This window comes from Zonotrichia leucophrys, chromosome 11 (assembly GCF_028769735.1).
Source record: "Zonotrichia leucophrys gambelii isolate GWCS_2022_RI chromosome 11, RI_Zleu_2.0, whole genome shotgun sequence".
Lineage (NCBI taxonomy): Eukaryota > Metazoa > Chordata > Aves > Passeriformes > Passerellidae > Zonotrichia > Zonotrichia leucophrys.
In genome coordinates, this window is record NC_088181.1 from 1,104,324 (window position 1) to 1,128,717 (window position 24,394).

At 64.9% G+C, this 24,394-nt stretch overlaps 6 protein-coding genes across 11 annotated transcripts in view; 4 read left to right on the forward strand and 2 right to left on the reverse strand.

Annotated features, from left to right (window-relative positions):
• Positions 1–576, forward strand: part of FANCA (FA complementation group A) — a 33,328-nt gene extending 32,752 nt beyond the window's left edge. For all 4 annotated transcript variants that reach the window (XM_064723076.1, XM_064723075.1, XM_064723074.1 and 1 more), the window contains one exon: positions 372–576. In XM_064723076.1, the coding sequence (XP_064579146.1) occupies positions 372–479 (108 nt within the window). In that variant the 3' untranslated portion in view covers positions 480–576. The remainder of the gene's footprint in view (positions 1–371) is intronic.
• On the reverse strand, positions 542–9,529 carry ZNF276 (zinc finger protein 276). The gene is made up of 11 exons (XM_064723078.1): positions 9,385–9,529; positions 7,972–8,281; positions 7,788–7,840; positions 6,658–7,134; positions 5,743–5,821; positions 4,678–4,758; positions 4,270–4,380; positions 4,120–4,195; positions 3,185–3,302; positions 2,848–2,947; positions 542–1,346 (listed from the first exon to the last, which is right to left on the reverse strand). Exons 1-11 carry the CDS (start codon positions 9,527–9,529, stop codon positions 1,061–1,063), a joined length of 1,836 nt encoding a protein of 611 aa, XP_064579148.1. The 3' UTR covers positions 542–1,060.
• A 119-nt stretch (positions 9,530–9,648) lies between these two features.
• VPS9D1 (VPS9 domain containing 1) lies at positions 9,649–14,279 on the forward strand. Of its 2 annotated transcripts, none has more exons than XM_064722828.1 (16): positions 9,649–9,783; positions 10,219–10,291; positions 10,376–10,468; positions 10,566–10,728; positions 11,029–11,140; positions 11,263–11,325; positions 11,485–11,537; positions 11,616–11,703; positions 11,819–11,904; positions 11,994–12,454; positions 12,541–12,670; positions 12,749–12,942; positions 13,017–13,098; positions 13,210–13,314; positions 13,633–13,744; positions 14,144–14,279. In XM_064722828.1, the coding sequence occupies exons 1-15, from the start codon at positions 9,667–9,669 to the stop codon at positions 13,706–13,708; spliced, it is 1,896 nt and encodes a 631-aa protein (XP_064578898.1). In that variant the 5' UTR covers positions 9,649–9,666; the 3' UTR covers positions 13,709–13,744; positions 14,144–14,279. The 2 variants fall into 2 exon arrangements, with proteins under 2 accessions (XP_064578898.1, XP_064578899.1); XM_064722829.1 differs by having other exon boundaries at positions 12,273–12,454.
• On the forward strand, positions 13,962–15,370 carry SPATA2L (spermatogenesis associated 2 like). The gene is made up of 2 exons (XM_064723524.1): positions 13,962–14,492; positions 14,570–15,370. Exons 1-2 carry the CDS (start codon positions 13,962–13,964, stop codon positions 15,368–15,370), a joined length of 1,332 nt encoding a protein of 443 aa, XP_064579594.1.
• A 585-nt stretch (positions 15,371–15,955) lies between these two features.
• Positions 15,956–19,212, reverse strand: CDK10 (cyclin dependent kinase 10). Of its 2 annotated transcripts, none has more exons than XM_064722830.1 (13): positions 19,056–19,212; positions 18,888–18,960; positions 18,287–18,358; positions 18,104–18,206; positions 17,906–17,987; positions 17,492–17,559; positions 17,305–17,357; positions 17,142–17,211; positions 17,007–17,066; positions 16,796–16,919; positions 16,575–16,714; positions 16,424–16,476; positions 15,956–16,339 (listed from the first exon to the last, which is right to left on the reverse strand). In XM_064722830.1, the coding sequence occupies exons 1-13, from the start codon at positions 19,179–19,181 to the stop codon at positions 16,242–16,244; spliced, it is 1,122 nt and encodes a 373-aa protein (XP_064578900.1). In that variant the 5' UTR covers positions 19,182–19,212; the 3' UTR covers positions 15,956–16,241. The 2 variants fall into 2 exon arrangements, with proteins under 2 accessions (XP_064578900.1, XP_064578901.1); XM_064722831.1 differs by having other exon boundaries at positions 18,287–18,427; positions 18,515–18,960; positions 19,056–19,205.
• Positions 19,213–19,363: 151 nt separating this feature from the next.
• CHMP1A (charged multivesicular body protein 1A) lies at positions 19,364–23,683 on the forward strand. The gene is made up of 7 exons (XM_064722833.1): positions 19,364–19,532; positions 19,711–19,730; positions 20,198–20,275; positions 20,416–20,562; positions 21,723–21,851; positions 21,929–22,116; positions 22,332–23,683. Exons 1-7 carry the CDS (start codon positions 19,526–19,528, stop codon positions 22,351–22,353), a joined length of 591 nt encoding a protein of 196 aa, XP_064578903.1. The 5' UTR covers positions 19,364–19,525; the 3' UTR covers positions 22,354–23,683.
• The last annotated feature ends 711 nt before the right edge of the window (positions 23,684–24,394 follow it).

The following is a 24,394-nucleotide window of genomic DNA, read 5'->3' on the forward strand; positions in this document are numbered from 1 at the left end:
GCTGCTCTGACCCACCTGGGGATGCTCAGTGCCCCCCTGACCCACCTGGGGGTGCCCAGTGCTGCTCTGACTCACCTGGACGTGGTTTGTGCTGCTCTGTCTCACCTGGGAGCAGGGGCACCCCTGGTGCCCAGCCGTGCCATGGCCTCCTCCTCCACATCCTCCACCGTTCCCAGCACATCCAGCCCTGCCCTCCTGTGGCCGTTCCCGCTCGGTCCAAGGGAATTGTCAGGCACAGCCACGGCCATGAGTGGAGTTTTCCCCTCCTCTGCCTGTGCCTGGCTGAGAAGGCAGCAAAAGGCCCCAGTGCTGCTGGAACTGCCCTTGGGGAAGCTGGAGCAGCTCTAACCTGGCTCCCTGCCCTTCCCCAGCTCCTCAGCACCTGTGAAGAACTGGACCCCGAGCTGGCAGCCACCCTTCGGCACTTCTGCCGGCCTGCTGAGGACGTGGAGCTGGAGGAGGAGCTGGAACTGTTCTGAGGAATGGACTCAGCCCAACACCTCACACCTGACACAAGGAGCCACCTTTCTCACCTGGGCCATTTTTTTTTTTCAAATTACTTTGTAAATAATTTATTACAAGCATAACCATGAAGCTCTTGTTACAATAAAAAGTAGGTTACAAATTTTCAGTTTAGACTTGCTTTGGGACTCATAATTATGATGTTGGTTTGTTGGTTTTTTTTTTTTCCTTCTTCTTTTCCAGAACAAAATGTCTCCTTGAAGTTGTCCCACTGTCCTCTGTCCCCCTGGAGCCCCCAGGGTCACCTCTGTGCAGGCAGGGGGCAGTTGTGGCCAACTTGGTTTGCACAAGGTGTGCGTGGGGCTGGGGACACGGCGGTGCTGCCAGCGTCCCTCCCCGGGGTTAGAGTACAACACTGCTGAGTCAGACGTGAGCATGGCAATCACTGCATGAGAACAAGCCTTTCTGAGCAAGCTGAAGCTAATTCCACCGAGTTCTTTGGGAGACTAAAACGTAGATTAAAAATCTCCGGCGCCGGATGGCTCCTACGGGGCTGGGCCGGGCTGGGATGGCCCAGGCTGGGGTGGCTCCTGCGCCCTCAGGTGGGCTCGGGCTCCGCAGTCACTTCTGGCTTCACCGCCTGGCCCTGCGCAGTCCCTGCAGCAGTGAGGAGCACCAGGGGCTCCGGCTCCAGCGCCTTGCCCTTGTCCTGAGCCTGGGTCAGGGGGTGCACCATGGACATGTGCACGTTGAGGTTGTGCGCCTTCTCGAAGCGCTTCCCGCACTGGTCGCACGCGAACTCCAGCTCGGCCTCGGCTTTGTGCTTGGTCATGTGGTACTTGAGGGAGGCGCGCTGGCGGCACTGGAACCCGCAGATCTCACACCTGCGGGGCACAGGGGCTCAGCACAGCCTGCTGTCCCCCCAGCCAGGAGAGGGGCTGGGGATGGGAATGGACACTGAGCCTGCTGCTGCCCCCTCAGCCAGGAGAGGGGCTGGGGATGGGAATGGACACTGAGCCTGCTGCTGCCCCCCTCAGCCAGGAGAGGGGCTGGGAAGGGACACTGAGCCTGCTGCTGCCCCCTCAGCCAGGACAGGGGCTGGGGCTGGACAACTGAGCCTGCTGCTGCCCCCTCAGCCAGGAGAGGGGCTGGGAATGGACACTGAGCCTGCTGCTGCCCCCTCAGCCAGGAGAGGGGCTGGGGCTGGGAATGGACACTGAGCCTGCTGCTGCCCCCTCAGCCAGGAGAGGGGCTGGGAATGGACACTGAGCCTGCTGCTGCCCCCTCAGCCAGGAGAGGGGCTGGGAATGGACACTGAGCCTGCTGCTGTCCCCTCAGCCAGGAGAGGGGCTGGGAATGGACACTGAGCCTGCTGCTGCCCCCTCAGCCAGGAGAGGGGCTGGGGCTGGGAATGGACACTGAGCCTGCTGCTGCCCCCTCAGCCAGGAGAGGGGCTGGGAATGGACACTGAGCCTGCTGCTGTCCCCCCAGCCAGGAGAGGGGCTGGGGCTGGGAATGGACACTGAGCCTGCTGCTGCTCCCTCAGCCAGGAGAGGGGCTGAGAATGGACACTGAGCCTGCTGCTGCCCCCTCAGCCAGGACAGGGGCTGGGAATGGACACTGAGCCTGCTGCTGTCCCCCCAGCCAGGAGAGGGGCTGGGAATGGACACTGAGCCTGCTGCTGCCCCCTCAGCCAGGAGAGGGGCTGGGAATGGACACTGAGCCTGCTGCTGCCCCCTCAGCCAGGAGAGGGGCTGGGAATGGACACTGAGCCTGCTGCTGCCTCCCTCAGCCAGCAGGGCTGGGGCTGGAGCAGGGGCTGGGAATGGACACTTCATTAAATCACTGAATCCTGGGGTGGTTTGGGTGGGAAGGGACCTTAAAGCACATCCCATCCCACCCCCTGCCACTATCCACATCCCCCACACCTTCCACTATCCCAGGCTGCTCCAAGCCTTGTCCAGCCTGGCCTTGAACACTTCCAGGGATGGGGAGTCCACAACCTGTGTCAGGGCCTCACCATCCTCACAGGAGAGAGCATCTTTCCAATATCCCATTTAACCCTGTCCTTTGGCAGTGGGAAGCCATTGCCCCTTGACCTGTTACTCCAGGACTTTGTCCCAAATCCCTCTCCAGTTTTCTCCTGGAGCCCCTTTAGGCTCTGCAAGGGGCTCTAAGGTCTCCCTGGAATCTTCTCCAGCCTGCACACACTCAGCACTCTGGGCCTTTCCTCACAGCAGAGGTGCTCCATGACCCTGCCCTCATTCATTCCATTTAAAGCGATCCAGGCAGAATGCTGCCAGCTCCAGGCAGGGTTTGCACCCCAGGATTCCCGTGCCAGGGCCAGTGACTGCCCCCTCTATCCCCCCTGGAATCATCACTTACTGCAGGGGCTTCGCTCCCGAGTGCCGCATCTGATGGACCGAGAGGTGTTTGCGTTGCTTGAAGGTCTGCCCGCACTCATCACAGATATAGTTCCGTACCTCTGCCACACAAACAGGGAGTCACGGCTCTGCTGAGCTCCGGGATGGAACCGTACCCTGGCATGTGCCCTGCCCATCAGCTGCCACGCTCCCTGTGTGAATCTGAACCCCTCCCCTGCACAACAGCTTGCTCCACGTTCACAGGCACACAGGGAGCCCCGTGCCCCCTTCCCCCAGAGCCTCAGCACCCCCCAGCAGGGCACCAGGGCTGTGTGTGCCCTGGCAGCTGGGGGACCCACCTGTGTGGATGAGCTTGACGTGCCGCTGCAGGTACCGGTCGATCATGAACACCTTGTTGCAGCCAGGGTGAGGGCAGGGCCGCTCCCGCACCTCCTCGTGGTGCTCCTTGATGTGTTTCTGCAAAGCGAGGACAGAGCTCCTGACTGGGAACAACCTGATCCCCAAAAAACACTGAGACCACCACGTGCAAACCCAGGGTTTGCATCCCAATCCAGCCCTGGCAGCAGGGGCTGCAGCTGGACACAGTGCAGCCTGTTCCTGCTGTGAGCCAGTGGCAGGCTCCAGGACAGGAGAAACAGGGAGAGCCAGAGCCTGGAAAAGGCTCCAGGACAGGAGAAACAAGAGAGCCAGAGCCTGGAAAAGGCTCCAGGACAGGAGAAACAGGAGAGCCAGAGCCTGGAAAAGGCTCCAGGACAGGAGAAACAGGAGAGCCAGAGCCTGGAAAAGGCTCCAGGACAGGAGAAACAGGGAGAGCCAGAGCCTGGAAAAGGCTCCAGGACAGGAGAAACAGGAGAGCCAGAGCTTGGAAAAGGCTCCAGGACAGGAGAAACAAGGGAGAGCCAGAGCCTGGAAAAGGCTCCAGGACAGGAGAACCAGGGAGAGCCAGAGCCTGGAAAAGGCTCCAGGACAGGAGAAACAGGGAGAGCCAGAGCTTGGAAAAGGCTCCAGGACAGGAGAAACAGGAGAGCCAGAGCCTGGAAAAGGCTCCAGGACAGGAGAAACAGGAGAGCCAGAGCCTGGAAAAGGCTCCAGGACAGGAGAACCAAGGAGAGCCAGAGCCTGGAAGAGGCTCCAGGACTCCCAGCAAGCTGCTTTTAGTGGTTCACTGCCTCCTGCAGAGCAGGGTGGGGAATTAAACCCATCAGGGATCCTCTGCTCAATGTCAGAGTGCTGGGAGTCACCAGGGTGGGGCAGGAGCAGAGCCCGAGCTCACCTTCATGCCATCAGCCCCTCTGTAGACAGCAGTGCAGCCCTGGTAAGGACACTTGTAGATGGTGGGCAGCTCCTCCCTGCAAGCAGAGCTGTGTGAGGTGTTGTGGCTGTGGGGCTGCAGCCCAGCCCAGCCCTGAGGGACCCTCCTTACCGTTCACATTTGATTTTTTTTTTCCAGCCTGGCTTAGGACCCGGCTTCTTCCTTATTTTGGGCTCTTCCGCCTTCTTTGCTTCTTTACTGTCGCTTTTCTTGCCAGAAACCCTCCAAGAAAGAACCAGGACAGTGGTTTAAGACTTGATCTTGGTTTTAGACCACCACCAAAGTGCCCCCAGCTGTTACACCTGCTGTGGCCTGGCAGAGCAGGAGCACACACAGCCCCAGGTACACGAGCCAGGCTGTGGCTGTGCCAGGCTGGGGACGAGGGCCCAGCCAGTTTAACCCAGTGGGGAGCTCGGGGGCATCTCTGTGACCCCCAGGCAGGCACAGAGCCCTAAGGAAAGGCATGTCAGCCCCACAGGGGTGGGCACCAGCCCCCCACCCACCCTGAGAGCCCCTTACTTCTTCTCGGGGTAAGGCTCGAAGGAGTCGTCTGAGGATTGCACGTTTCTCTTCTCGCTTTCATCGTCACTCAAGAAGTCCCTGAGAGGGAGAAGCTGCCCTTTACCAAGGTGACCTCGGGCTCACCCTCAGCACCAGCACTTCCCCATTCCCAGCACATCCATCTCCCCCAGGGCACGTGTTCTCCTCCCCGTCCTCTCCCCAGCGCCGGTGAACGCAGCAAGGACCCAAAGCAGGTCCTTTTAGGGCTAAATCTCTGCAAGAATAATCAAACCACTGTCAGGAGAACAAAAAAACGGCTGTTACTGAAAGGATCTATTCATGGGTGAGGGATGTGGCTGCTGCTTCCTCTACTGGGAAAAGGAATTTTGTGGAGCAAGAATGTCACATAATTGTCTGGCGCAGGTTAATGAAGCTGCGGGTCATTCTGCATTCCCTCAAATGGAACAGCCACATTTGGACTTTCCTTTCCCCTCTTTTTAGGCCTTAAGCCATACAAGAAGCAATTAATTCCTGAAGACAGGAAATAGGCAATAAATCCTTGCGGCCCTTTTGATGTGACAGCAGACAGGCTCAGCTGACTCTGGAGTCACTCTGCACTTGGCCCTTTAGACTGGTAATGCCTGGATTCCTGTATTTACAGCCCCATTCCAAACGCCTGTGTTGGACTGAGCCAAATCCTCGCTCACAACGGACTGCAGAGCTGCCAGGTCCCTCCCTCTCCCATTTCCCAGTTAAAGCAAACAGAGTGGTGGTTTCTCCACGTGCCACCCCGTGCCTGCATTCCCGCTCCCACTGCTCTCCCACAGCAGCTCCTGCTCCTTCCCCAGCAGAGAGGGGACAAGCAGGGCCAGGATTGCTGGGAGCAGCCCACAAACACGGAGCACACGTGTGTGCAAACCCCCAGAGCACAGGAGGGAGCTCAGAGCCCCAGTGCCATGAGCTCTGTGGTGGCAGAGCCACGGCTCTGAGCCCCTGGTGCTGGTGGAGAAAGAGCTCTCCGGGCTGGGGGTTCCCACTGGCAAAGAAGACATTTAGGCTGTGTTAAACCCACTCTTCTCTCACCCCTCAGAAAGGTCACTGAACTCGTCTTTTACCCGCTCATCCGACGTTGCAGACAGAACCTGCTTCCCACTCAACTGGCCTAGGGAAGGAAGGAAGGAGAACACGGTGGGTTACAAGGAAAAGCAGCAGAGCCCTGGTGGCCAAGGAGGAGCCGACTGCTCCGGCTGCACTCGCTGGTCACACCGTAGGGAACATGTGCTCCGTGGCAATCAGTGATTGTCTGAACCAAACTGTCCCCTCTGCCCAGAAACGGCTCTCCCTGAGCTCCACCCTGACCCTGCAGCTCCCAGGAGCAGCTCTTGGTTCCTCCTGTGACACCTGTAACTGAGGGAATTGTCCCCAGCTGCCAGTCTTGTGTCCAGCAGCCGACATCTCCTGTGGGTGCTGGAGCTAAACACGGCCCCACTTCTGGAACTCAAAATGGGTGTTAATTCTTCACTTCTGTTAGCGGTGTTTGGGGCAGTGCACCCAGCCCAAACCCACTCAGCAGTTTTCCTTTAGGGGCAGAAGGGCCTCCTGGGATTCAGCATCAGCTGCTGCACAGCAGGGAAACCCAGCTTCAGGATCAAGCCAAAAGAAACTTCTGGCAAAAAGGTGCTGAGAGGAACCAGTGACCATTCCATATCCCCAGGAAGAGCCTGGGAGCTGATGGAGGTCTCCCCTCCATCAGAATGGGAACAGCAGGCAGGGACAGGAGTATGACCCTGTATTCCCCTGTCCCTTCTGGACAGCTCAGCATCCTCCTCCTCAATCAGAGGCCAATCTCTGAGCCCTTCCCAGAAGGATCTGTGCTCTCCTTGAGGAACAGCAGTCTCCAAGGAGAGGGCCCAGCCCCTTGTCACTCCCTGGGCCACCTCTCCAGCTCCCTTTCCTTCCCCTGAGGCCAGAGCAGAGCTCAGGAAGCAAATCCCTTACCTGTGGCAGTGCTCAGAGGGGAGACAGGCTGCGGCAGGGCCTGCTCCCGGACGGAGGCGTTGCCGTCCAGCCGCGAGGGAGACGGATCCCTGTCCTGCGTGGGCTCCTTCTCCACACACCCCGTGCTCCCCGTGCTGGGGGGCTGCTGGCCAGGAGCTGTCCTTGCTGCAGCCTGCTGGGCTCTGGGGGCAGCAACAGCCTCGGCCCCGTTGTCAGTCAGGCGCTGCTGCGCCGGGCCCTTGCCCCAGTCACACCTGAGGGCGGCGGCGGTGTCGAGCAGCGCGGAGCCGCAGTCCGAGCCCGTGTCCATGACGTAGTCGTGGCCGTCGGCGCAGCCCCAGGAGGCGCGGAGCACCCCGCAGTACTCGGAGGAGAGCACGCTGCGCAGCGCCGGCACCGAGGCGCAGCCCCCGGCGTGAGCGTGCGCCCAGCGCACCAGGCTGTGCAGGCACTGCGGGCTGGACGTGATCAGCTCCACTGCCGGGGAGGAGAGGGGAGAGCAGAGGAGGGGCAGCGCAGTCAGGCCCGGGCACACGGGGATGTGGAGCTGCTCCCCCTCCCAGGGGTGTCCCACAAGGCAGGTGGGAACCACCCCGTTTCCCTTCCCGAAATTTCATTTCATTCACCGGGGCAGTGCCAGCGCCTGCTCCTGTTTCCTCACAGAACCACTGAGGATGGAAACAACCCTTGAGATCTCCGAGTCCAACCCATGACCAAACACCACCCTGTCAGCCACACCAGAGCACTGAGTCTTTCCTTAAACACCTCCATCCAGTTTTTCCCTAAACACCTCCAGGGACAGTGGCTGCACCACCTCCCTCCATCATTCACAGCTGAAAGGGTATTTCATATTTCCAATTGTCACCAGTGTCCAACACCAGCTAGGACATGACTGCAACTGCCACCCAAATCTGCTCTGCCTGCTCTTTCCATCCCCAGGTGAGTCTCTGCCTGTCTGGCCCTGCTCAGGAAGGTGAAGATACCCCTGAGCAGCCAAAGGGAGGAAGGAGAACCTTAACCAGCTGTGTCAAAGGACACCAGAACCCTCTAGACATGGTCATTTCCCACCACCCATCATCCCAGCCCTTTGCTGGTGCTGGGACACAAAGAAAAAGAGGGTGGGCACTCACCCAGGCAGGAGGCACCTCCTTCCATACCCGGCTGTGCCTGGACCCCGCTGCTCCTGCAAAAACCAGAGGGGCACAGTGGGGTTTGGGGGTCACGGAGGGACCATGGGGCAGCACGGGGAAACACGGGGCAGCACAGGGGAGCAGAGCACAGCACTGCTCCCGTGAGGTGAGGAAGGCCACGTACTTTCCTTTGGCCTTGGCGTGGCCCGTGGGCGAGGCGTTCACCCTCTGGATGAAGGCGCGGAGCACGCTGCGGCACTTGTAGAACTGGGCATGGCATTTCTTGCAGACGAACTGGGGCAGCGCGGGGTCCTGGCGCACCGCCACGCCCACCAGGCGCTGGAAGTCGGCGAAGAACACCTGGTCCACGCGGCGCTGCTTCTCCGAGCTCTCGCCCAGCACGGGCACCTTGCCGAAGGCATGCCGCAGGCTCCGCGAGGAGAACTTGCCGTGGCACAGGCGGCAGTAGCCGGTGCTCAGCGCTCGGCCGATTCCTGCCCGGGAGGAGCAAACGCGGCTGCTGAGAGGTGGCACCGAGGTGTTCCCCTCCCCTCCATCCCAGCTGCCGCCCTAGCCCTGCCTTCAGCAAAGCACGGGAGATCCAGGCAGGAAAAGAACAGCAGCTGACCCAAAATCAGCCCTTCTGGCCCCACTGTGCCAGCGGCAGAGCCTGCTCTGCGCTGTGGGGTTCCCGGGACTCTGCCAATGCCATGCCTTGGTTCCAGCAGCTCTTCCTGGGTGTTCATCTCCCAAGGATTTACAGCTGGCATTGTGTCCCTTGGCTGCCCCAGCGCTGGCTGTCCCATCCCTCAGCTCCCCAGCAGCGTCACCTGTGCCATTCCCGCTCTGTGAGATGATCTCCATCCCTCTGCTGCATCCCAGGTGTGATGGCAATCCCGAGCACGGCCCCCTCCCAGCCCTGATCCAACCCAGCCGTGCTCTGAACCCTGGGGTGGGAGCGGGCTGCCAGGACGGCTGGGACAGGGTGGTGGGACAGGGCAGCACCTCCCGGGGGGCTGAACCCCCCGTTAGGGCGTGCCCCGCATGCCAGCCGCGGGCCCGGGGCAACGCCGGTGTCCCAGCACCCACCGGAGCCGTTGGAGATCCCGCTTATCTCCTGCCCCAGCTGCAGCACACCCGGGTATCGGCCACCCCAAACCGGGATGGCGGGAGGGTCCCGAGCACGCTCAAACCGTGACGGAGGGAGGGTCCCGGTCACCGCCAAACCGGAGCAGGCAGCGGCAGAGCACCCCGAGATAGCGGGAGGAGTCCCCGCTCTCCCTCCCCGTGTGCCGAATTGCTCCTTACCTTGCCGTTACCGGCACCGGGATGTTCCGTGTTTCAGGGGGCAGAAACTCCACACAAACGGGCAAATTCTGACCTGCCGCCCGCTCGGCACCGAGCCCCGTGACGGGGGCTCTGACCCGGCCGTGCGGAGGGAGCCCCGCCACACCGAGCCTCGCCCGTACCCGGTGCTCGCAGCCCGTGCCGGTGGCGGCCGCTCCCGCCGGTGCCCCCGCGGCGGTTCCGGCCCCGGGGAAACGGCTCCGGCCGTGCCCCCGCTCCCCCCGCCCCGGTCCCCGCGCTCGGGCCTCACCTGCCTCCGGTGCGCAGGCGGCGGCCGCGGGGGGCTCGGCGGGCTCGGAGCCGCGGGCGGCCGTGCCGGGGGTCCGGCGGGGCGCGGGGGGGGCCCGGGGGCCGCCCGGGGCCGCCAGGAACCGCCCGCGCCGATCGCGCTTCATCGTCCCCGCCGGGCCCGGCGGCTCCGCCCGCCCGCAGCGCCCCCGCCGGCCGGGGGGACCCGCCGCGCCCGGTCCGTCCCGCCGCGCTCCGGGCGGGCCCGCGGCCCCAGCGCGCCGTTCCGGGCGGCCCCGCGGCCATGGCCGCGCCGGGGGGCGCCGAGGGGCCCGCGCCGGGCCGGGGGGGCCGCGGCCTGCAGGGAGCCATGAGGGCGGCGAGCGGCGCCCTGGGCATGGACAGCGCCGGCCGGACCAGGGTGAGCGCGGGCACGGCCGGGGAGGGACCCCCGGGTTCGGCCGCAGCGCCGGGACTGCACCCCCGGGGCTCCCCCCGCACCCCCGGGCTCAACCCCCATCCCCGGGGCTGCATCTGCGGCTTCTCCTGCATCCCGGGGCTCCCCGCGCATCCCCGGCTTCTCCTGCATCCCTGGGCTTCCCCCGCATCCTTCGGCTTCGTCCCTCGGCCTCACCCCTATCCCCGGGGCAGCACCCCCGGTCTCATCCGGCATCCCGGGGCTCACCCGCATCTCGGGGCTCCCCCCGCCGCCCTGGACTCACACCCCGCTGCCGGGCTGCCCCCGCATCCCCGGGCTGCCCTGTATCCCGCTGGGAGCCGGAGCTGCGGTCCCCCGAGGCCGGGGGGGTTCCCGAGCTCCCCTGCCCGGGTCCCTGCTCAGCCCCCGCCTTGGCAGGAGGCGTACGTGGAGTACCTGAAGAGCATCACGCTGATCGCCCAGGCCCTGCAGGAGGAGGCGGCAGGGACAGGTAGGGCAGGACCCCGTGTGCCCCCCGCCGAACCAGGGCGGTGGGTGCAGGCCCTGCAGTGCCCTCAGCACGCCCTCCCCACAGAGAACAGCGAGGGGGTCACCCCTGACACCCCCAAACTGCTGAAGCTGGCGGAGCAGTGCCTGGAGAGGGTGAAATCCATCGCGGCGGCGCTGGGTGAGTGAGGGGTGCGGGTCCTGTTTTGGGGAGCCGGGTGCTCTGCAGGGCCAGGCCGGTGGTGGGGCACAGCCCGCCTGTCCTGCCCCTTCCCCAGGGAAAGCCCAGGTGAAAGCAGCTGCACAGGAGCGGGCCGGGGGCCCGGCGCCCCTCCCCAGGCACCGCCGCGTCTGCTCGGACGAGGGGGGGAAGCTCTCGCCGTTCCTGCCCCCGGAGATCTTTCAGAAGCTGCAGATCGCCGAGGCACAGAGCGCTCGGAAGTACGGGGGGCTTGGAGCTGGGAGACAGAACATGGGGCAGGGTCACGGGGCTGGGACACAGAGTGGTGGAGGATGGGGGCTGATGTGGGCTGGGATACAGGGCGGGGACGTGGGAGACTCAAACACAGCGGGTAGGACATGGGGGGTTCAAACACGAGGGGTTTGGGACACGGGGTCTGACAAGAACTGCCACACAAGGACTGGCGGTGGCCCTGTGCCCCCGCCTGTGGGGTCACGAGCAGGATGTGGTCCTGGCACGTGTCCTGTGCCCTGTGGCGAGTGCTGAGGCCGTTCCTACAGGGAGCTGACCCCGCTGGAGGAGGCCTCCCTGCAGAACCAGAAGCTGAAGGCGGCCTACGAGGCACGGGTGGCGCGGCTGAACCCAAACCAGGCTGTGCAGAAAACATCCCTGGCAAGTGGGGGCTGGGGAGGAGCTGGGAGCTGGACAGGGAGAGGGTCCCTGGGGGACCCCTGCTCCCCACTGGTGTCCATGAGGTGTGGGTGGATGTTCCCAACTCCCCTCCTGCTCCGCAGACGCTGTCCCTGCAGCGGCAGATGATGGAGAACCTGGTGATCGCCAAGGCCCGGGAGGAGACTGTATCCTTCCCAGTGGGATTGCTCCAAGAGCCTCTGCCCTGTCCTGGCTGTCACCCACCCCACAAAGGCCTCTGGGGTCCCAGCTGGGGGATGGAGGGGGGCAAAGGGCAGTGGGTGAGCACGCTGGTGGCTCTGGGCCCTTAACTGTGCCTGGCCCAGCTGCAGCGCAAGATGGAAGAGCGGCGGCTGCGGCTGCAGGAGGCGGCCAACCGGTGAGTGGGGATGTCACTGCGGGACCCTGAGCTCTGGGGACACCCAGCAGTGCCCTCACTGGCCCGGGCCGTCCCCAGGAGGTTCTCCAGCAGCGTGGCACTCACCCCCGAGGAGCAGGAGCAGCGAGCACTCTACGCTGCCATCCTTGAGTATGAGCAGGACCATGTGAGTGTGTGCCAGGGGCTGCTGGCAGGGCTGGAGGCTGTGCCATGGGGCAGGAGGCTGTGCCATGGGGCAGGGTGCTGTACCATCCCCATGACCATCCCTGGACACTCCCCAGGACTGGCCAAGGCAGTGGAAGGCGCAGCTGAAGCGGAGCCCGGCGGATCTCTCCGTGGTGTCAGGGCTCTTCTCCTGTCTCCTGAGGTACTGCAGGGGTGGGCACGGCCCTGCCAGCGCGAGGGGGCTGCGGCTGCTGCCGGTGCCCCCTGCCCATCCCCTCCCTGTGCCCGCAGCTGCCCCGAGCACCCCATCTCGCAGCTGCTGCGGCGGCTGCAGTGCGCGGTGTACGCCCGCCTCTACCCCGCCGTCAGCCGCGGCCCCGCCGACGCCTCCCCCGGCTCCCCCTCGGCCTTGTCCTTCCTGTCGCTGGACGCCGGGGGCTCCTCGCTGCCCGCCGAGCCCGGGGGCCGCCGGCTCCGAGCGTCCCGCAGCCTGCACTGCATGTTCTCGGTGCCCGAGCACGGCCCGGCCGCGCTGCGGCACAGCCACTCCAGCACCCCCCTCGCCGACAGCGGCGCCGCGGGGCCCGCAGAGCCCCCCGAGCCCCCCCGGGAGAGCTCCTTCGAGGACCTGGAGCGGTTCCTGGCATCCCCCGAGGGCTGGGCCCCCGCAGAGCCCCCGGCCAGCTCCGGGCAGGACGCGGCGCTGCCGGAGCTGCTGAAGGGCGTCGTGAGAGACATCCACAACGCCATTGGTGAGGGACTGCCGAGGGAGCGGGAGCAGGATCCCAGTGTGGGTAGGACGGGGGTCCCAGCGTGCTGCGTGTCTCACCCTTCCCAGACAGGCTGCTGGCTCTGACTCTGCTGGCCTTCGAGGGGCTCGGCACCGCCGCCGGCAAGGACCAGTGCCTGGCCTGCCTGGAGGAGGCTTTCTTCCCCCCGCTGTGGGCCCCGCTCCTGGCCCTCTACAGGTACCACGACCCTCTTTGGGGGTTCTATGACCCACTGACCCCTTCCTGGTCCCCTCCCCGTCACCTCCGTGCCCGCAGGACCGTGCAGCAGCCCCGTGAGGCGGCCCTGGCGCGCAGCATGGAGCGGCACCGGCACGCCGGCCCCGCCGACATGGGGCTGGCCTCGCGCCTCTTCCCGCCCGGGCCCGGCCGCCCCGCGTACGCCTCGGCCGTGCAGGACCTGCGGCTGATGGCGCTGGAGAGCTGTCCCCGCAGGAAGCTGGAGTGCATCGGTGAGCGGCGCTGGGGGCGTGGGGCGCGGGCCCGGAGTGGCGGCGGTGGCCCTGACGCCCGCCCTGTGCTACAGTGCGGGCCCTGCGTGGCATCTGCGAGTGTGCCGAGGAGTACTGCGGCTCCCGGGACGGCCGGAGCCTCGCCACGGCCGCCATGTGAGTGCAGGAACCATGGGGAGTGAGGGGCGGGTGTGGGGCCTGTGCCCAGTGCGGTGTTGGGGTGCCAGTCCCTGTGGCCAGCACAGCTGATGGCCCCTGTTGTCACAGCGGGGCAGATGACCTGCTGCCCATCCTGTCCTACGTGGTGCTGCAGACCGGGCTGCCCCAGCTGCTCTCCGAGTGTGCGGCCCTGGAGGAGTTCATCCATGAGGGGTACGTGCCAGGGTGCTGGGCATGCATGAACCCCTGTGCTCAGGAAACCAGCACCCTCCTGGGATGGGGCTGTGAGGGTGGGGAGTGGGTCAGAATAGCAGCAGGGCTGAGGGACAGTGTGTGTGATGGTGTCCTGGTCACGGCAGCGTCCCAGCCGTGATGCTGCCGTGCCCGTGGCGGTGTCCTGGTCATGGCAGCGTCCCAGCCATGATGCTGCGGTGTCCGTGGTCGTGTCCTGGTCACGGCAGCATCCCAGCCATGATGCTGCGGTGCCCGTGGCGGTGTCCCGGTGGTGACAGTGCGATGGCTGTGGCACAGGTACCTGATCGGGGAGGAGGGGTACTGCCTGACGTCCCTGCAGAGCGCCCTGTCCTACGTGGAGTCGCTGCAGTGAGGAGGGGGCGGCGCGGGACCCCCAGACCCCGGGCAGGTGCTGCGGCCGCTCCGCGGGTCTTCCCGCCCGGCAGGGGGCGCTGTGGCGCGGGCGCGGCCCCGCCCCGGGGCGGAGCTACGGGCGGCACGTGCGTTCCGGCCCGGTGCGCGCGGAAGGGGAGCGGGGCGGGAGCGCGAGCGGCTGGGACCGACAGGTGCGGGGGAACCGGGACCGGGGCGGAACCGGGGCCGGCTGGGAACACCGGGAGCCCTCGATGGGGGGAAGCGGGAGGAACCAGAGCCGGGGAGTGACACCGGGGAGAATGGAAGCAGGGAGGTGCCCGGGAGGCCTCGGGGGAGCGGAGTTCCGCATCCGAGGCTTTGGCGGGGGATCCTCACAGGTTCGGGAGGGGATCCCGGGGTACCGGGGAGGGGTCTCACGCTGCTGTGCCCGCAGGATGTGTGCAGGCTCGGCGCTGCGGCAGGAGCAGCGGCAGGACTTCGGGCAGGAATTGCGGCAGGAGTTCCACCGGGAGTACCGCCGCTCTCTGCAGCGGGAGCTCGGCCCCGCCGGGACCTGCCCCGGCCCCGCCGTGGCGGAGCGGCTGCGGCAGCGGCTGCAGCAGGAGCCGGCGCTGCTGGAGGCGCTGCACGAGGACGCCCTGGCACTGCTGGCCCGGGGGCTGCGGGACCACCCCGACCCCGGGCTGGCGCTGCGAGGCCTGGCCGGCGCCTTCCGGCTGCTGGAGCTGGCGGCCGTCAACCTCTACCTCTTCCCGTGGCGCCGGGAGTTCGGCAGCATCCCGGTGAGGCCCCGAGGTGGCGAGGGGATGGTGTGGGGGTACCCAGACACCTCCAGCCACGCTCCCCGCTCTCCTTGCAGACCTTCTCCGGCGCCTACGTGCACCTGCTGCGCCCGGCGCTCCCCGAAGCCGACCTGCTGCGGAGTTTGGGCCGGCTGGGCTACGAGCGGCGGGAGCGGCACCGCCTGGCCGTGGGCCGGCTGCCCCCGGGGCCCGCGCTGATCGCCGCCGCTGTCGGCTTCCTGGCCTGCCGCCTGGAGTGCGAGATCCTGGCAGAGCTGGCGCTGCAGCTGCGACAGCCCCGCGCCGAGGAGCTGCTGGAGGCACGGCACCGGGCCGGGGGTGCCAAGGGATACCTGGAGACACAGCGCAGGGTGGCTCCCGACTGTGGTGACAGCGTGGATCTCTACCAGGAGAGGCCAGACAGCCCTGAGGACACGGGCAGCAAGGACACAGCCCCCCCAGCGCTGTGGAGGGACCCTCAGGATGTGCCCACGAGGGGCTGGGGCCGCTGCGACAGCACGCTGGGGCCAGAGCCTGTGGACAGCGCCGATCCGGACACCTCCTCTCACCTGTTCCCGCAGCCAGAGCTGGTGGGGACCGGCAGAAGTCCCCAGGTGCTGGGGGAGCCCCGGGATTCCCCCCAGGCCACGCCGGAGCTGCCCTGCTACCAGCTGCACTCGTGCCTGCAGCGGGGCATGCTGCCCTCGTACTGCTGCAGCACCTGCCGGCAGCTGCACGGGGGCGGCTGCGCCCTGGGCCGCGCCTGCCGCAGCCACCACCGCGGGCAGGAGCTGCACGGGGAGCGGCAGCAGCGCCTGTGGCTGCAGCGCAGCGAGCTGGACATGCTGCTGGCCCGGGGCTCTGTGCCCCGCTCCTGACACAGTGCCCAGAGCTGGACATGCTGCTGGCCCGGGGCTCTGTGCCCCGCTCCTGACACAGTGCCCAGAGCTGGACATGCTGCTGGCCCGGGGCTCTGTGCCCCGCTCCTGACACAGTGCCCAGAGCTGGACATGCTGCTGGCCCGGGGCTCTGTGCCCTGCTCCTGACACAGCTCTTCTGGCTGCCCCAAACTGGACATGCTGCTGGCCCAGGGCTCTGTTCCCCACTCCTGACATGGCCCTGTTGCCCAGCACAAGGACCTGGACTCGTCAGCCCCTGAGACAGCGGTGCCAGGCCCTGCTCCAGCCCGGGCACTGCTGCTGTAAATTATTCTGTGCATCAGTAAAGTGGCTGCCTCAGCATGAGGTGTTCTGTCCTGGTGAGGGGGAGCAAGGTGCCTGGTGCAGGGGTGTAGTGATACCTGACAGCACAGCACCCTGCAGGAGCAGCTCCTGGCTCCCTGAGAGTGGGGACCAGGATCCTCTTAAAGGGGGACAGAACCTGAGCTGTCATGGAGGTATGCCTGTCCCCACAGCTTCTCCCACTCCTGCTAGCACCAAACATTGAAGTCGCTCAACACAATGTTGCCACTGCCAGATGCTTTTATTGATGGCAGAGTCGGGGTTCCCCCCACAGACAGCACAAACCAGGACCCGCCTGGGACAGGACTGAGCCTGCCAAGCCTGGGCATCCCCGGGCCCCATCTCTCCTCTCTCCTGGCTCTGGGGCCCTGCTCACCCGGCTGCAGACCGGAGCCTGCCCTGTCCTGCACGGGCAGGTGGATGGAGGAGCCGTCCCCATGGTGCTGGGACTGCTGGGCTGAGGGAATCCTCCTCAGCCAGGACACGTCAGGCTGTTCCAGGGCACAGCTCAGGGCTTGCTGCGCTTGGTCTGGCTCTCCAGGGCCGTGCTGGCCGCCCGCTTGTTCCGGTGGTGTGGGAAGGTGGGCATCAGCTCGGGCTCACACGCTGTGGGGCACAGACAGGGGTCAGCCAGCAGGGCCAAAGCGCCCCAGCCCTGCCCTGCCCTGCCCCAGCACGCCGAGTACTCACGCAAGGGCTTCTCCTTGAAGTAGGAGCTCTCCAGGCAGTCCTTGGCCGTGGCCCTGCGGGGACAAGGACAAGTGACAGGGACCACCCCAGGCTGGGGGACAGCGTGGGACAGGTCCCTGCCCTGCCCACCCCACATCCTGCCTGCCTTTACCTTTTCTTGGGGTCATACATGAAGAGGAAGTTGAGCAGTCGCAGCCCAGCCTCCGAGAGCCAGGGGAACCTGTGCTTGAGGTTGTTGTAGGGCTGCTTGCGCAGGGTGTACTGCGTGGCCAGGGGCAGCTTGGAGAAGCCCTGGAGGGAACAGGGTGTGAGGAGGGGCCAGGGCAGCTCCAGGGAGAAGGGACAGGGGGAGAACGGGCAGGGAGCTCTCACCGGCCAGATGTTCTCGTTGGGCGTCCCCAGGAGCTGCACGATCAGGTCGATCTGGTGGATCTCAGAGGTGCCTGGCAGCAGTGGTTTGTGTGCCAGCAGCTCGGCCAGGATGCAGCCAGCAGCCCTGCGGAGCACAGGAGCCCCTCCAGTGATGCCCCTGCAGTGTGCAGCCCTCCCCAGTGACGCCCCTGCAGCCCCCAGCCCCCCTTACCACATGTCAATGCTGGTGGTCTGGGTGGTCATGCCCAGCAGCAGCTCTGGTGCACGGTACCTGCAAGAGGACACTCTGTGTCAGAGCTGGCACCACCTATCCCAGTGGGACACCCACCCTGGCACTGCCACTCACCACAGGGTCACCACTTTGGGGGTCATGGGCTTAGGGGGCATCCCGTAGGTGCGTGCCAGCCCAAAATCAGCTGCAAGAGAGAGTGGCAGTCAGGAGGGAGCCTGGCTCTGAGCTGTGCTCATGGCACAGAGCAGCCAGGCCCAGCGCAGGTGCCAGCACTCACCTATCTTCACACAGCCCTTGTCGGTCATCAGCAGGTTGGAGACCTTCAGGTCCCTGTGGGAAACAGCAGCTGGAGCTGAGAGGCCACACAGGAAATCCAATCCCATCGTTCCATGGCCTCCCTGCCCTGCCGGTGCTCCCAGGACGTGGGAGGTGTCCCCAGACCCCCCTCTGTCCCCCACTCCCACCTGTGGATGATGTAGTTCTCATGGAGGTACTGCAGGCCCCTGAGCACCTGCAGGATGATGCACTTCACCTGGGGACAGAGGACAGGAGCTGTCACCTCTGTGGGAGCAGCACTGACGGGACAAAGCCACACAGGCCAAACCCACTGGGGTGTCCTGCAGTCCCTCCACCCCTGTGTCCTCCCAGGGGGTTCTGGGTGGGCATTTTCTCCCAGCTCTGTTTCCCTGACAGTTTACTCCCGCCCCAAACCCAGCCTGCAAAGTCCCTGAAGGCTTCCCTGAGAGTCAGCAAAGCCCAGCTCCATCAGAATCCCTGGAATCCCCCAGCTCAAGGTCTAGGGAGCCCTTCACAGTGCCCACATGGAATGGCAGCACCCTCCCAGGGGTGCTGGACCCAAATCCTGCCCCAGCCTGCACCTGAGCCTCTGAGAAGGGCGTTTGCATGTTCTCCAGGAGACTGGCCAGGTCCTGCTCGCAGTACCCCATCACCAGGAAAATGCTGTGGGACACAAGGCAAGGTGAGAGCCTCCCCCAGCACAGCTCTGGCTGCTGGGGCAGCCCAGGGCTCCAGGGAAGGTTTGGGAGGCACAGGGAGGACAGAAAGGGGACTATCACCTCTCCAGGTGGTTTCCCACAACCACGTCCTTCAGCTCCACAATGTTGGGGTGCTGGAGCTGCAGGAGCAGGGTGATCTCCCGCAGGCTGCTGATGGGCATTCCTGGGGAGGGAAGGAGGGAGGAACACAGTGCTGCAGAAAGGCCTGGAGGCAGAGCCAGCCCTGTCCCCCTCCTCCATTACCATCCTTCTCGTTGTCCATCCGCACCTTCTTCAGGGCCACTGTCTCGTTGGTCAGCGTGTCCCGGGCACGGTCTGGGGACAGCACAGGCCGCCTTGGCACCAGGACACACACCTGGCATTGCCTGGCACCAGGATGCACACCTGGCATTCCCTGGCACCAGGACGCACACCCGGCGTTCCCTGGCACCAGGACACACACCTGGCATTGCCTGGCACCAGGACGCACACCTGGCATTGCCCCCACCTCACCTCAGCCCCCCGACTCAGCCACAGGAGGAACTGTGGGGGCTACAGGCGCCTCCCGACCCAAACCGTGCTGGGATTCCACACGGGGAATGGCTTCCCAAGGGCAGCGATGGACGGGATGTCCGTAAGGAACCTTCCCTGGCAGGGTGGGCAGGCCCTGGCACAGGCACCCAGAGAAGCTGGGCTGCCCCCGGATCCCTGGCAGTGCCCAAGGCCAGGCCGGACAGAGCAGCGTGATCTGGTGGAAGGCAGCCAGTGGAAAAGCCATCCCTACCCCGGGCAGGGAGCGGAATTAACCCCGAGGGCCCTGCCCGGTCCGCACGGCCGCCCCCAGGGAGGCCCAGCCCGCACTCACACACGATGCCGTACGTGCCCTCTCCGATCCGGTTCAGCTTCTCAAACTCCTTCACGCTGCGGCACCGTCCCAGCTGAAACCAAAAACGGCGCTCAGCCCCGAGGGCTCCTCACGGGAAGCCCCCGCCGGCCCCCGGCCCTCCCACACCCCGGGACCCGCCACACTCACCCGATCGGCCGCCGGGACCTCGAAGAAGCCGTCTCCGCGCAGCCGCCGCAGCCTCAGGGGCTCCAGCTCAGGCTCGGCCGGTCCCGGTTCTGGCCCCGGTTCTGGTCCCGCCTCAGCCGCTGCCATGTCCGCGATGGCGAGTTCCGCTCTGCGCACGCGCGCTATTATCCCGCCTCAGGCCCCGCCCACACGCATTAAGCCTCTGGAAACCGTTGCTAGAGAGGGACCAATAGCAACCCCGGCCCGGGATAGCCCCGCCCCATTTAGCCCCGCCTCTCGCTGCCCCGCCCTCAGCCCGCCCCTCAACTGATTTTTGGCTCCGCCCCCTCCGTCCTACACCCCAATGCTTCCCGCTGCCCCCGTGACATTCTCCCCAACCCCGCTCTCGCGAGACTCAGCGCGCGCACCCCGGAAGCGGCGGCGGCGTCACCCGGAAGCGGCGGCAGAACCCGGAAGCGGCGGCGGGCAGGATGGACGGTACCGGGGGTTGGGCGGTACCGGCGCCTCCCGGCGGGGCTGGGGCGGGTCGGGAGGGGTGGGGCTGGGGGTGAGGGTCGGAGCCGGGACTGGCGGCCGGGAAGCGTGGGCGGGGTCGCCCGTCACCCGCTGCCGGTACCGGCCCCGTCGCTGAGTCTGTGCTCTCCTTCCTTTCCAGACACGCTCTTCCAGCTGAAGGTGAGAGCAGCGGAGGCCCTTCCCCTCCTTTCCGACCCGTACCGCCGGTCCCGGGGGAGTCCCGGGCCCAGTTCCGCCCGCTGGCTCGGCCTGACCGGGGCTGGTCCTGCGGGGGGACCGGGACCCGGCCCGAGGGGGTGGCCGGAGGTGCCGCGGGCAGGGGGTCGGGCAGCGTGGCCAGTGAGGGGTGGCAGGGGTGGGACAGGTGGGCAGTGGCACGGTGGCACGAAGGGGAGCAGCTGTCCAGTGCCAGAAGGTGGGGTGGGGTAGGTGGGGTATGGGGCAGGGATTCCTGGCTGTGAGGGTGGGCAGGGGCTGGCACAGGTGCCCAGAGCAGCTGGGGCTGCCCTGGATCCCTGGCAGTGCCCAAGGCCAGGCTGGACAGGGCTTGGGGCACCCTGGGAGGTGTCCATGCCATGGCAGGGTGGGGCTGGACAGGTTCTGACTGTCCCTCACTGTCCCCACAGTTCACTGCCAAGCAGCTGGAGAAGCTCTCCAAGAAAGCCGAGAAGGACTCCAAGGCTGAGCAGGCCAAAGTCAAAAAGGTGTGTGGGGCCCATCCTGGCACTGCCATCCCCTCCTCCTGCCCGCTGTGGGACCAGGGCAGGGCAGACCCCGCTGGGAAGGACTCTCTGTGCATGGCACAGCCCAGGGCTCTCTCTGAGCACTCTCCCTGCCCTGGCAGGCCCTGCAGCAGAAGAACGTGGAGTGTGCCCGTGTCTATGCCGAGAACGCCATCCGCAAGCGGAACGAGGGGCTGAACTGGCTGCGCATGGCGTCGCGCGTGGACGCCGTGGCCTCCAAGGTGCAGACGGCCGTCACCATGAAGGGGGTAAGAACTCTGGGCTGCCCCAGCCCTGGGGGTGCTCACAGGGGCCTCGGGAACAGGGCAGAGACAGGAGCTGACTCTTATATTGGAATTAAATACCAATACAGCTGGATGGGAAGGGCCTGTGATGGCGTTCACAGGGGTGAGGATGAGGGAAGAGGATCTGACTCCATGGTTCACAAGGCTGATTCATTATTTTATGATATATATTACATTAAAACTATACTAACAGAATAGAAGAAAGGATTTCATCAGAAGGCTAGCTAAGAATAGAATAGAAAAGAATGGTAACAAAGGCTCTGTCTCGGACTCTCTGTCTGACCAGCTGGGCTGTGATTTGCCATTAATTAGAAACATCCAACATAGACCAATCACAGATCCACCTGTTGCATTCCACAGCAGCAGATAACCGTTGTTTACATTTTGTTCCTGAGGCCTCTCAGCTTCTCCGGAGGAAAAATCCTAAGGAAAGGATTTTTCATAAAGATGTCTGCAACACATTCCTGGGCTCGTCCGGCCCTTGCTGCTTGACCAAAGGTGGCAGCTGCAGTGCTTTCACCCCACAGACACCTTTGGCTGGCTGGGTGTGTGGTGTTTCACCCCACAGACACTTTCTCAGGAGAAAAATCCTGGCAAAGGGATTTTTCAAAAAATACCATAGATACCCATCCCCACATGGAGCTTCCCCTCTCTCTGCCCCCAGCCACCCCCTGGCACTGTAGGACACAAAACAACGTGAGTGCACACACACACTGCTGCTCTCAAGGTGGAAAAGGGAAGTTTATTTTCTGACTCTAACATTTATAGATCTCCAAAAGTGACAGTGGATTGGAGGGTGACAGTGCCACCTCTCCAGTGACACGGGACAAACCCACAGTCCCATCAAATTCCTCCTCCATAAAAGAATGCAAAACAATCAGTTATTTACAGGGAGCGTGTGAGAAAGTTTGCTACAAGAATGTAAACATCAGGAAACTTAAAAAATCTTAAAAAATCAGGGTGACAACCCCTGGCACCCCCGTGTCCCCAGCTGACCCCAGCAGGGCTCCTGCTGGTGGTGTCAGACCCCTCAGACAGGTTCATCCTACCTGGGATGGTGTCAGGATGGTGCTTGGGTTTGTCTGCCACCCTCAGAGCATCCCTGAGACAATCTCCTCTTGCAGGTGACGAAGAACATGGCCCAGGTGACCAAGGCTCTGGACAAGGCCCTGAGCTCCATGGACCTGCAGAAGGTGTCGGCAGTGATGGATAAATTCGAGCAGCAAGTGCAGAACCTGGATGTCCACACGTCGGTGAGTGCTGGGCGGGCAGGGTGAGACCCCTGGCGGGGCTGTGTCCGGGCAGGGGGACAGGGCTGTGTCTGTCCCAGGTCATGGAGGACTCCATGAGCTCGGCCACCACGCTGAGCACGCCGCAGGAGCAGGTGGACAGCCTGATCGTGCAGATCGCCGAGGAGAACGGGCTGGAGATCATGGACCAGCTGAGCCAGCTGCCCGAGGGCGCCTCGGCCCTGGGGGAGAGCTCTGTGCGCTCCCAGGAGGACCAGCTGTCCCGGAGGTTGGTGCTGGCCCTGTCCCTGTGCTCCCAGGGTCCCTCCCTGGCCCCAAGGGGAGGAGCTGCTCCTTCCTGGGGCTCACAGGGGCTCCCTGCCCCTCCCTGGGGCTCACAGGGGCTCCCTGGCCCTTCCTGGGGGCTCCCTGTCCCTCCCTGGGGCTCACAGGGGCTGCTCCTGCTGCCCTGACCCTGCTCTCCCTGTGCTGCTCTCCCTGCAGGCTGGCTGCCCTGAGGAACTGAGCTCTCCCTGGGGGCTGTGGATGGCACTGCTGGAGCAGGACCCCCTCCTGCAGCCCCCGTGCCTCTGGACTGTTCTGGGGGGTGACAGCCCTTCCCTGAGCCCGCTGTGATCCCGGTGGGAATGTGGGAATGCTGTGCTGGATTCTGGGGGGCTTTGTCTGGGGGTGCTGCTGCTGGCAGGGCCCCACGCCCTGTCTGAGGGGAACACTGAGGGGATTGATTGATCTCCCTGCTTAGGGATGCTGCTCCCCAACCCCTCTGGCGTTCCCTGCCCAGAGCTGAGCTGCGGGCTGAGCTCCTCAGGGGCTGCTCGGGAGGAGCAGGAGAGCCTGCAGGGCTCCCCAATCCCGGCCGGGGGCTGGGCAGCTCGGTGCCTTGCAGGAAGGGCGGTGCCAGCGGGTGTCCCCTCCCTCGCTGCCACCGCCGGGTGTCCCCTCCCTCGCTGTCCCCTGCCCTGTCCTGCTCCGTGTCCCCCTGGCCACAGCCCAGCCCGTACCACGAAGTGCCCTTTGGAGCGCCCTCCCTGCCCAGCCCCGTGCGTGTCGATGCCCACATTCCCCGGGCACTGCCAGCTGGAAATGGTTATCCCGGCCCTGCCTGGGCTGCTGAGGAGCCGTGGCCAGCTGTGGGGGCTGCAGACACGTCCCCAAATGTCCCCCTTGCTGGGTGGGTGTGACAGGGAGTGCAGAACCATCCCGGGACAGCTCTGCTCCATCCCTGTGCCTCGTCCCTCTGTCCCCTCGCTGCTGGCACCGGGCTGGGGCTGCTCTCTCTCCGTGTCGCCTCCCGCTGCTCACCCCTGTCCCTTGTCATCCCTTGTCACCTCCCCGCGCTGCCGGAGCCGTTTGTGCCCCTCCCACGGCCCTGCTGGATTGCTGGAAGCTCTCCAGGAAGGAAGCTCCGTTTCCTTTGGGTGTCCCAGCAGGAACTGTCACCTCTGGGGGATGTCGTGGGGCCCCCTGCCCGGCACAAACACTTCCTGCTGCGCTGGTTGTTTTTCCCGAGTTCAGTGGCCTTGGAGCGTGTGGCTGGGGACACAGAGCCTTCCTCTCCACCGAGGAGGAGGAGGAGGCAGCTTTGGGCTGCAGCAGAGCACTGGATCCTGTCCCACCTCCCGAGGGGCCGGGTGGGAAGCTGGGGGACCCTGGAGGTTTGTGCCTGGCTGTCCCTGCAGCCCTGGGGCTCCAGACCTGCCCCCGTCCCTTCCCTGGGCTGTCTCTCTGTGGTTTCATTGGTGGGGTTTTTTTTTAAGCTTGTCTTATTTGCCTTCTTTTTGCCCAAACCGTGTCCACGCCCTTCTGTGGGTTTAAATAAACAATCTCTGAACAGCCCCGTGTGTGTTGGGGGGTGGGTGCACACGGGGTCTGTGGTCCCCCTGTCTGATCCCCTGTCCTGAGACAGGACCTGGTGCCAGGGGCTGCCCTGGAGCTGAGGGGGAGCAGGGAGGGACTGCCCTTGTTCCCAGAGCCTCTGCCCATCCGGGAGCAGGGAAGTGCCTCGGGGTGCCCATCTGGGGATTCTGGAGGGTGAGGACAGCCCCCTTCCCTCCCTGCAGGGACCTGACCCTTTTGTGTGCCCAAACAGGGGGATCAGGGTGAGCAGGAGCTCGGAGCTGCTGCAGCCCAGCTCCCTTCCCCTTCAGGCTGGGCCAGCCCAGCTCCCTGCACCCTTCCCAGCCCTTTTGGGGACAATCTGGGACGCCGAGGGGAGACCCGGGTTTGTCACCGCACCGAGGTGGCACCACAGCCATGCTGCCATCAGCACCTGCCCACAGCAGCCTCGCTGGCAGGGACGGGGCTGAGGGTGCAGCCTTCCCTTCCCTTCCCTGCTTCCATCCCTTCCCTGCTGTTCCTGTCCCTTCCCCGTCCCTTCCCATGCCCATCCCTCCCTGCCCCGTGCCCGGCTGGCAGGCGGGCGCTGTGCCTCAGCCAAATCCCGAATGCCACAGGAAGATGATGGCTCCCCTTCTCCTCCTGCCTGTTCTGCCGCCTCCGCTCCCCAGACGGGCTGTTCCTGAATGCCAGAGGAAATTGCTAAGGAG

Bases quoted from the DNA above. Each gene is read 5' to 3' on its own strand.
- ZNF276 (XM_064723078.1), bottom strand. From the start codon at position 9,529: ATGAAGCGCGATCGGCGCGGGCGGTTCCTGGCGGCCCCGGGCGGCCCC. The intron at 7,135-7,787 runs GTGAGTGCCCAC...CCTCCCCGGCAG, and splicing joins AGGAGGTGCCTCCTGCCTGG to TGGAGCTGATCACGTCCAGC. The intron at 2,948-3,184 runs GTGGGTCCCCCA...TTTGTGTGGCAG, and splicing joins CGTCAAGCTCATCCACACAG to AGGTACGGAACTATATCTGT.
- VPS9D1 (XM_064722828.1), top strand. From the start codon at position 9,667: ATGGCCGCGCCGGGGGGCGCCGAGGGGCCCGCGCCGGGCCGGGGGGGC. The intron at 11,905-11,993 runs GTACTGCAGGGG...CTGTGCCCGCAG, and splicing joins CTCTTCTCCTGTCTCCTGAG to CTGCCCCGAGCACCCCATCT. The intron at 12,455-12,540 runs GTGAGGGACTGC...CACCCTTCCCAG, and splicing joins AGACATCCACAACGCCATTG to ACAGGCTGCTGGCTCTGACT.
- SPATA2L (XM_064723524.1), top strand. From the start codon at position 13,962: ATGGGGGGAAGCGGGAGGAACCAGAGCCGGGGAGTGACACCGGGGAGA. The intron at 14,493-14,569 runs GTGAGGCCCCGA...CTCTCCTTGCAG, and splicing joins GGGAGTTCGGCAGCATCCCG to ACCTTCTCCGGCGCCTACGT.
- CDK10 (XM_064722830.1), bottom strand. From the start codon at position 19,181: ATGGCAGCGGCTGAGGCGGGACCAGAACCGGGGCCAGAACCGGGACCG. The intron at 17,358-17,491 runs GTGGGAGTGGGG...TGTTTCCCACAG, and splicing joins GAGAACTACATCATCCACAG to GGACCTGAAGGTCTCCAACC. The intron at 16,477-16,574 runs GTAAAGGCAGGC...TTGTCCCCGCAG, and splicing joins ATGTATGACCCCAAGAAAAG to GGCCACGGCCAAGGACTGCC.
- CHMP1A (XM_064722833.1), top strand. The intron at 19,731-20,197 runs GTGAGAGCAGCG...CTGTCCCCACAG, and splicing joins ACACGCTCTTCCAGCTGAAG to TTCACTGCCAAGCAGCTGGA. The intron at 20,563-21,722 runs GTAAGAACTCTG...CTCCTCTTGCAG, and splicing joins CGGCCGTCACCATGAAGGGG to GTGACGAAGAACATGGCCCA.